This window comes from Oncorhynchus nerka, linkage group LG4, assembly GCF_034236695.1.
Source record: "Oncorhynchus nerka isolate Pitt River linkage group LG4, Oner_Uvic_2.0, whole genome shotgun sequence".
NCBI classification, from domain to species: Eukaryota; Metazoa; Chordata; class Actinopteri; order Salmoniformes; family Salmonidae; genus Oncorhynchus; species Oncorhynchus nerka.
In genome coordinates, this window is record NC_088399.1 from 45,780,615 (window position 1) to 45,791,034 (window position 10,420).

Sequence of the window (10,420 nt, forward strand, 5' to 3'; positions counted from 1 at the left end):
GGCTCTGACCTCAGATAATTGAATGCTGTGCTTTTGCCGTAAAGCCTTTTTGAAATCTGACGATGCGGTTAGATTGCCAAGATTCTGTGCTAAAGAATCATGTATGACACTTGTATTATCATGAAGATTTAATATTACGTTTTCTGTATTTTGAATTGGCGCTCTGCAATTTCACCGGATGTTGTGTGAGGTGGGTCGCTAGCGGGACCCCTGTGCCAGAAAGGTTAAATGGTAAAAATGTTTTGTGTGTTTGAGCTAGGTGATGGGTTAAACTGCCGATTCTTTGAATAATTTTTGCTTTGCAACTGTATTTTTTTCTATTATCTCATGTATTTTTTCATCAGACAGAGCAATGTCAAAGGCAAAGGCACAACAATGTACCCATCCCCTAAACTGAGAACAATAGACCCATTGATGATCTTTCTTCCAGTTCTTGAATTCAGTTAAAATGCATGACATGAATTGACTGAATGAAGTTGCAACCAGCCCTGGATATTGTAACTCATATTGTGAACTACAAATATGCTAATGAGTCAAGAGCCAAAAAAGCCTTTTTATATCCAATATCCATCCCTAAATTAAAAAGATAGAAACTAAAAGATAGATTTGTGTTATAACCGTTGTGTTTGAAATTACAAGCTTCATTGTGATTACAGATGTAGGATCTTAATTTGATCACCCTGTTGCAGGAGAACTTTCCTGCAATGCAGGATATTAAAAACGTGTAGCGTATTTGAGGTTTAAAAAAGGCTTCTGAAGTTTGTAACTTCCATTTTCAAAATTCAGACTTCATTTCCCTTTATGAAAAATATATCAACATCTACAAAAATGTTGACTACTTATAACCCACATTTCCTGTTGCTGCAGGATAATTGCTGTAGCAAACTACCTCAATTGAGGATCCTATAGCTGTACTATAGTTCTCAACATACCACATCCAGCTCTGCTTCCTTGTGCAGTGCCTATTGGACCAATGGCCAACAGAGGATAATGTCACTTTCAGCAATTGGGAAATGCTAAATCGTTATAAGGAATTTACTCCTTTTGAGTAAAAAGAAAGTAATCCCTTTAAGCAACATGTGGGCCAGGGATTACCAACCTGCTGTCAATCTTTGTTTAGTGTTAATTACACATATCCTCCTCAATATTGAGGAAGTTAAGAAATGTTTCCAATCATTTGCACCTCAATGGCAGGCCTGGGCTCCACTCGGGTCTGTATGGTTAACCTCTCACATAATAAGGTTGTGTACTGTATAAGCCTAAAATGTAACAATGTAACTAGATGTGAACTATGACATTTAAAATGGTTACTTAATGGGGCATAAGCCATAGTATCTTTGTTTGCTTACAGATAATAGGATACAACAGGCTTATAGGCCAACTCAACTCATTCAACACATTCAACCCAACTTGAAGTAGGTCCAATTATTGAGACTGGATTAGGCCTTAAATGGAGAACAGCTATGCCTATAGTTGTTTATAGCTGTTACTAGTCACATACTATAATAACTTGTGTTTTCATTGCTTAGTTTAACTAATTTTGTAAAATAATTATTGAATGTTTGTAGACTGTAAAGTCAAAGAAAATTATGGGGAATGTTTTTTGCTCATTATTTATTTATTTGGCCTTCACAGAACAAGTGGGCATAGTTAAGATAAATCTAAAAAATGAATACATTTAATGACAACTAAAGAGTTTTGTATTAAATATTTAATCATGAATATGTAAACTACCTCTGTGAGAAAGTTTGTAAGCTGCCAAAAGGCCTATCAATAACTATTTAACAATGTTATATGTACAGTTGAAGTCGGAGGTTTACATACACCTTAGCCAAATACATTTAAACTTAGTTTTTCAAAATACCTGACATTTAATCCTAGTATAAATATCCTCTTAGGTCAGTTTTGATCACCACTTAATTTAAGAATGTGAAATGTCAGAATAATATTAGAGAGAATGATTTATTTCAGCTTTTCTTTCTTTCATCACATTCCCTGTGGGTCAGAAGTTTACATACACTCAATTAGTATTTGGTACCATTGCCTTTAAATTGTTTTACTTGGGTCAATGTTTCATGTAGCCTTCCACAAGCTTCCCACAATAATTGGGGTGAATTTTGGCCCATTCCTCCTGACAGAGCTGGTCAGGTTTGTTGGCCTCCTTGCTCGCACAAGCTTTTTCAGTTCTGCCCACAAATGTTTGAAAGGATTGAGGTCAGGGCTTTGTGATGTTCACTCCAACCTTGACTTTGTTGTCCTTAAGCCATTTTACCACAACTTTGGAAGTATGCTTGGGGTCAATGTTCATTGGAAGACCCAATTGAGACCAAACTTTAATTTCCTGACTGATGTCTTGAGATGCTGCTTCAATATATTCACATACATTTCCTCCTCATGATGCCATCTATTTTGTGAAGTGCACCAGTCCCTCCTGCAGCAAAGCACCCCCACAACTTGATGCTGCCACCCCCGTGCTTCACTGTTGGGATGGTGTTCATCGGCTTGCAAGCCTCCCCCTTTTTCCCCCAAACATAACAATGGTCATTATGGCCAAACAGTTATTTTATGTTTCATCAGACCAGAGGACATTTCTCCAAAAAGTCTCATCTTTATCCCCATGTCTGGCTTTTCTATGGCGGTTTTTGAGCAGTGGCTTCTTCTTTGCTGAACGGCCTTTCTGGTTATGTTGATATAGGACTCATTTTACTGTGGATATAGATACTTTGGTACCTGTTTCCTCCAGCATCTTCACAAGGTCCTTTGCTGATGTTCTGGGATTGATTTGCACTTTTCGCACCAAAGTACGTTCATCTCTATGAGACAGAACGCGTCTCCTACCTGAGCGGTATAATGACTGCATGGTCCCATGGTGTTTATACTTGCGTACTATTGTTTGTACAGATGAACGTGGCACCTTTAGGCGTTTGGAAATTGATCCCAAGGATGACCCAGACTTGTGGAGGTCTACAATTTTTTTCCTGAGGTCTTGGCTGATTTTATTTTGATTTTCTCATGATGTCAAGCAAGGAGGCACTGAATTTGAAGGTAGGCCTTGAAATACATCCACAGGTACACCACCAATTGACTCAAATGATGTCCATTGGCCTATCAGAAGCTTCTAAATCTATTACATCATTAGATGGAATTTTCCAAGCTGTTTTAATTAAGGCAGAGTCTATTTAGTGCATGTAAACTTCTGGAATTGTGATACTGTGATTTTATAATTATAATTTTGTTCTGACACCTTAAACCATACTCTTCTACCCCACCAGCTAATTTTACAGGCCACCATAATCATGCTGCATCCCAAATGACACCCTATCACCTACATGGAGGGAATAGGGATTTGCCATTTGGGATGTAGCACATGACATCTGGAGACAGAGGGAAAGATGGTTTTAAGATTTATGTAAGGGGGTTTATAAACCAACACTGACTGACTGACAAGCACAGCAGAATACTTGTCTTGGGGAGGAGTTAGAGTAGTCTAGCTCTGCATTGCTGCATTGGTTCAATGAGGACAATGTAGTTACCCCCAAACCGCAGGGCTGGGTCAAATCGAACGTGACATTCTTCTTTTCACATGTCTAGTGGAGAGGTGGGAACTGTCACATGGACTGAGGGACACGGGGGTCTTACCGGGGGGGACTACTTTATAAACCCCAGAAGATACAGCCTCCTCTATATGACAAGACCTCTCGTAGAGTGTCAGCTAGGTGGCCTCTATACTCAGTAGCGATGCATGCCTTACACAGATTTGTTAGTCAACAGTCTGTGTTTCATTCTATTTCAACATTTTTGTTATGCATTCTTAAATATAACTTTCTCGGGAGTTTAAATGTATTTTTCAGTGTCATTTCAATTTAGTTTGAGAATATTTTATACATCAAATGTGGCTTCTTGGTTCAACTCCCGAAGTCATGGAAGAGCGCCTGTCGCCTTCTGCACGTTTTGTCCGAAGCCCCTGGAATAACCATAATCAAGCCGCAACGAGGGTTCACAGTATTGAAGCAATATTGGGATTTAAAGACGAAAATATGTTTCATCAATCTGTGTCCTACAATGAATCAGGAAAACCTGCTGAGCCGAGAGGAAATGGAATTATGTCATCCCCGAAGAAAGAACTCAACCCAAAATGTTTTGACAGTAAGTAACATTGGCAATATTTTTTTAATTGATTCTAAATATATTCCAAATGTTATTTATAGTTATTTATTCCATGTTTAGGCCTACATATGTGTGCCAGTAACCATTCAAATTAGAGTAAAAGGTTGGCAAATATAGCTCAGAAGTTCATAAATTGATCCAGCCTACAATGTATTTTTCAGGTGTCTGCTGCAGCAGTTCGGGGGCCTCTGTCAGTTCTGATTTACCTAAAGGGGAGGATAAATTGCACGTTGATGAGAACCCAAAGAAGAAACACCGGCGTAATAGGACCACGTTCACCACCTTTCAGCTGCACGAGCTGGAGAGAGCGTTCGAAAAGTCGCACTATCCTGACGTCTACAGCAGAGAGGAGATCGCGCTCAAAGTTCATCTTCCCGAGGTCCGAGTACAGGTACATTATGAGCAAGCAACTGAGTCCGTTGTTGAAAATGTGTATGAAGTTCGACTCGAGGTCTATCAATGAATGTTTCGAGCATGGGCTCAACATAAGTTCTTGTCTTATCCTATTTGTGACACATTTAACAAAAGTTGTGTGTCTGAGTCTTATCAATAAAGTTTAAATAAAATGTGGTTCGTGAAATAATCATCGTCTTTAGTTGAATATTAATATTTTTAATTTACAACCTTAGGCTAATGTCAGGACCACTAAAATATGTTATTGCAATTTAAATTAGGCCTAACTTCTTCACTATTAAGTAAATTGTCACATACGGTATTTGATGATAATAGCCCTTCTTTTTTTTAACATAAATGTTGACACTAAGTCAATGCTGAGACCAAGGTCTCTTTTCTAGATTAGCCATGTATAGCACTACACACCAAAATACAATATACACAATAAAATACACAGTATTATACACAACAATACACCAAAAGCAAAACACAATCATAATAAAACAGATACATTCTTCTGTAAAAAGGTCCCTTAATCTTTTGAAATGCTCGAGAGACACCCAATTCCTCCATTTTGAAGTGTACTGTCTATCATTCCACACATAAGATGCAAGGAAATGAAAGGCTGATTCTCCTAACTCTCTAGAGTCCGAATGAGTTTCCAGAGTTAACCAACCATGTGAATGGGTTTGATGCATTTTAAATATTAACAGTGATGTTAGTTAAGTCGAGAGTTTGTGGAGCAGGGCTTTATATAATAATTGTTACCTATTTTATTTTTTTAACCTTTATTTTACTAGGCAAGTCAGTTAAGAACAAATTCTTATTTTCAATGACAGCCTAGGAACAGTGGATTAACTGCCTGTTCAGGGGCAGAACGACAGATTTGTACCTTGTCAGCTTGGGGCTTGCATCCCTCTGATTTGCAACCTTTCGGTTACTAGTCCAACGCTCTAACCACTAGGCTACCCTGCCGCCCCAAGTATATATAAGTTTCAAGCCTTTGAAACCGTTTCAAGCCTTTGAAATTATCATCAATAAGATTCTATATTCAAACTATTAATTGAGTCTACTAAGCCATTAATGATGTTAAGTAAATAATAATGTATTTTATCTGCAAGATCTCATTGAGTTCAAGACCTGTCTATATACTTACATTATATAGATATTATTTAGATAATTAAAGTTATTCCAATGATGTATCATTATGTTTAAGACATTTCATTTGTAACAGTATCATAGTTGATCATGTATTACACAAAGGTTGACAGTTATCATTCGTATATTCAAATAGTAGATATCTTCCCATTAAAGATATTACATATTTTCAAATAGCCTGCCAAAGCAAAGTTTTACAATAGACTGTTGTTGTGCTAATATCTGGAGAGATAGGCAATTGAGTTTCTTTGACACAGCAAAGTTTTATTAAGTTGACAAACAGTACATTTTGGCAAAGAGGTTGAACTAAGTAGAGAAGTTTTCTGATTAAGCTTTCTTTCATCTGCCTTTCAGCAGTGTTATCATTGTTAGGGTTAAATCATGTGCAGATGTAGGAACTTCATTCCATCACTATGTTGCAGGAGAACTTTCCTGCTCTGCAGGAAATGTAAAACTTGTCATGTATATTTGAAGTTTAAAAAGCCTTCTGAACTTTGTAATTTCCACTTTGAAATTCCAGACTTGATTTTCCCTTAAGAAAAATGTATCAACCCTACATAAATGACAGTTATATTATAATCCATATAATAATTAATTCTTCCTGTTGCTACAGGATACATTTCCTGCTGTAGCAAACTGGCTCAAATTAAGATTCTACATCTGTATGGTATTTCAATATTTTACTGATATGGTCAAAGTGCCCCTGAATCTTGTTTCTGTGTATAATCGCCCCAGTTCTCATAATGATGAATTACAGAATGTCTTAAAAGAATGTTGTGATGATTCCATCCCAGGTGTGGTTCCAGAACCGTCGGGCCAAGTGGCGTCGCCAGGAGAAGCTGGAGGTGAGCTCCATCAAGCTCCAGGACACTTCCTCCTTCCTGTCCTTCAGCCGCTCCTCCTCCCAGTCTCTGGGCTCCGGGCTACAGCTGGAGCCATGGCTCAGCACTCCCACCACCACTGCCACCCCTCTGCAGTCCCTTTCCGGATTCATCACCAGCCCATCTCAGGGCCTCCAAAGAACCTCCAGCTACACTCCTCCACCCTTTCTCAACTCCCCCAGTTTCGGGCATATTGGTTCTCTGTGTCCTCCTCCACCGCCCCCGTACCAGTGCTCAGCGTCTGGGTACGTGGACAAGTTAACTATGGAGGAGTTGGATCCTCGTAATTCTAGTATTGTGTCTCTGAGGATGAAGGCTAAGGAGCATATTCAGTCTATTGGAAAACATGGTGAGGATGGATGCTGGCTTGCATCCCTCTGAGGCAATGCAAAGACTAAAGACTTCTACTGAATGTATTGTTGCTGCATTATAGACATTAAAGTCCAATGTGCTAGAGGACTCTTCCCCACAAGATGATGAACATAGTTTTTTGGTCTTCTTCAATGGTTTACATTATCATCCCAGTCAGTGTTTTTTGTGCATTCTCAGTATATTCAAGTTTTATAATGTACTTTCCTCATCAATGAAATGCTTGCATTCACCAAGATACATCTGTTTTACTCTGGTCTACTTTTAGGTTCTGACTTTGGAAATGTACACTTTTCCTACTTACCTTGTGCAGGTGTGTAAAGGTATCCAAATAAGGTTTGGTTGACTAGGTGAAGTGAACATCTGTGCTTGCATACTCCCTTAAAGGGACACTTTGGGATTTTGGCAATGAAGCCTTTTAACTACTTCCCCAGAATCAGATGAACTCATGGATACCATTTTTATGTCTCTGCACCCTGTTTGAAGGAAGTTAGAGGTAGTCTATGGTATCTACTAGCATGCTAGCAGTATTACTGTTTGTTCCTCTTGAGACGCCATATCCAGTACACTTCATCAAAATAGTCCAAATTAAAGATTATGATAGCTCAAGAAATCTTTCATTAATTTTTACATTTTAGCCAGGGAGGTTCTAGTCGCAGATTTTGGTGCAGTATTTCTCAAGTGAAAAACTTTGCATATAGACTAGTCATCTGTTGTTGAATGCCAACAAACACTTAATTGAAGAATCCCTAAGAATCCCTAAAAGTGTGCTCGAACAGGCTGGGGGAAAAAACTGACGAACACAGCCAAACACCAAAACAAACAAAAACCTCACAAAATGTTGTCATAATATATGCAGTAACTGTTTAGAACTGTGAAGTATAAGATAATCTTAACAGGCTTTGCAGATGAGGTTACCTTGCGTGCGTTGAATACATTTAATTCAACCGCTGAAAACCCTCCCACTTGCTGGCCAACAGATTTTCTAGTGAAATTTTTATTCAATAGCCATCCCTTTAAATTTGGTGTACCTTTAATGATAATCTTCTCAACAGACTCACTAGAACATATTGATGGGTTGGTTGTTTAGCAAAAAAAACGACCCATGCACAACTATGGGGTAAAACAGACGGGGTTGGCTTAAATTGTTCACAACATGTAAACTATATTTAATCTCCAATGTTTATTGAAAACATGAATAAAGTTGCACAATACATTTTTTTGACATGTTAGCATAGCATAGCATAAACGTGACAGTCAAACACCTCATAACAACACATGGTTTTTGGGAAGTTCTCAGCTAACCTGTCTATGGAGAGAATGTTTCAGAATGTTAGGGACCAATGAAAAAAAGCCTTGTCAATACATGCATTTTTCTTTCCTTTTCAGCACCAATTGGTAGATAAAAAAAATACTCTGATCTTGTATATTATTTAGGGTTAGCAAAGTACTTATACATTTTTTTTTACCTACCAACTAGGTAGGTTCTGCTCTACTATCAGTGCATACAGGTTTCCAACTCCTGCAAATGATAAAGCCATAGGCCTACAATTAAAATTCTGAATAATGATACAGATATTTCTACTTCACTTGTGGAAAAGAGGCCAAAATACCTGTCATGTTGACATGCTTTTCAGTTTGCTGAAATATGACTGGTTTCACATTTGTCTCCAACGATCATAAAATAGATCTAAAACAACTGTCATTTATATTTAGAATCCTCTTCTCCTAACTAATGACTAATTTACCTAGGTCTTATTAATAGCTCTTATCAATTTATGAATTACAGTGCATAGAGATTTGGTGTTATTTCTACATATAATTATAGTTTTTTTAAAGTGGTGGAATTATGAGCAAAATTAAGTCGAGGTCTGACTACGGAATATGTGTAGACACACCTCTGTCTCACCTCAGCATGATATTATCATCCACGGGGTCAGAATATGCTTAAAGAGAAAAGTGTAGAAAAAGGGGAATTATGTTCCATTTAGGCACTCTTAATTCGGGTCAGAATTTCCCCTCTTACTGAATGAAGGATGCCATTGAAGAGAAAGTGGAAATGTTCAAATGTAAAATTGCCTGCAACCTGGTTTCTATGTTGCCTTTTGCATCCGTCTTTTAACAATTATCTTCTGTTATGTATATGTACTTCTGCTAAGACAATCACATCCTAGGATGAATCAATGTATTTATTATTGTTTCCAAGCCCTTGTCTAGATAACTTTCTGTCAGTGTTCTTCCAGTTTGTGCAGCTGACTTTACAAATGTTCATGACCAATTGTCCATTTGTAGTTTATCTCCATACGTTAATGATTTTATGGAAATAAAACTGCATAGTTACATCAACACGTATCCCTTATTTCATGAATTGTCATATGTCCTATGATATATGCATGTATTGTGTTGTTGCATACACGTTATGTGTCATAGCTTCACCATGCACAATGGGCATTTCTTATTCATTTGGAGGAGTCTTCATAATCAGTTTTCAGTCAACATTTGGTTTGGAGAGAAAAAGAGAGACATATATATTTCTTACAATAGAATATTCTTTTTTGAAGACGATTGCTTTTGCAGAATGCTTTCAACTTTTTAGAAAACAAGTGGTTTTATATTCACACTTATTGCTATTTTAAATCTCAAGTCACAGAGCAGAGCGGAACAAGTGAACATGGTGTCCGGTTCCCTCTAGTGGACATTAGTGTTATGAAGAAGGAGAAAGGTATCGTTCAATATTTTGAGTTCCAGCTTTATTTTCTTCAGAAAGCTGTCTACTACACCTTTCTTCGAATTAAACAATGTATTATTTAGTCTACTTTCAAAACTGGGTGTTTTTTTGGGGGGTCCCCAATGTCATTGGGAATAAGAGATTTGAAAGTCTAGGTTTCAGATCAAATATATCATCAATTACTGTTTCAAAAGGAATAATAATAATAATAATTAAAAAATCTTAGATCTTTTACTCTAAACATGTGTATATTCCCATCGGAACACAGCCATTTAAAAGTGCAGGGCTTATGCAATGTGCCATATCTTTATTTTCTGTCTTTCTGTCAGGAATGATATAACTATGAGAAGAAGAACGCTGAAGTCTCTATCTATCCACTGATGTACATATATCCTCTGTCTGATTCCAAGTTCGTCCACTAGATAGTAGTAGGAGATCACGATGTGATCTGTTGTCACTGTCAGTCTGTGCTTCTCCTTGTCCTCCTCTGTTGTCCCTGTCTGTCTGTGCTTCTCCTTGTCCTCCTCTGTTGTCACTGTCTGTCTGTGCTTCTCCTTGTCCTCCTCTGTTGTCACTGTCTGTCTGTGCTTCTCCTTGTCCTCCTCTGTTGTCACTGTCTGTCTATGCTTCATCGTGTTCTCCTCTGTTTTCACTGTCTGTCTGTGCTTCTCCTTGTCCTCCTCTGTTGTCACTGTCTGTCTGTGCTTCTCCTTGTCCTCCTCTG

General features: G+C 37.8%; 1 protein-coding gene across 1 annotated transcript; it reads left to right on the forward strand.

The window, feature by feature from the left end:
- The first annotated feature begins 3,649 nt into the window (after positions 1-3,649).
- LOC115128972 (retinal homeobox protein Rx3-like) lies at positions 3,650-9,308 on the forward strand. Its single transcript, XM_029659110.2, has 3 exons — positions 3,650-4,146; positions 4,329-4,558; positions 6,513-9,308. The coding sequence occupies exons 1-3, from the start codon at positions 3,891-3,893 to the stop codon at positions 6,978-6,980; spliced, it is 954 nt and encodes a 317-aa protein (XP_029514970.1). The 5' UTR covers positions 3,650-3,890; the 3' UTR covers positions 6,981-9,308.
- Positions 9,309-10,420: the final 1,112 nt, after the last annotated feature.

Excerpts from the sequence above, each read along its gene's own strand:
- LOC115128972 (XM_029659110.2), top strand. The coding sequence starts at position 3,891 with ATGTGGCTTCTTGGTTCAACTCCCGAAGTCATGGAAGAGCGCCTGTCG. Across the intron at positions 4,147-4,328 it reads CAACCCAAAATGTTTTGACA|GTGTCTGCTGCAGCAGTTCG; the intron begins GTAAGTAACATT and ends TGTATTTTTCAG. Across the intron at positions 4,559-6,512 it reads TTCCCGAGGTCCGAGTACAG|GTGTGGTTCCAGAACCGTCG; the intron begins GTACATTATGAG and ends ATTCCATCCCAG.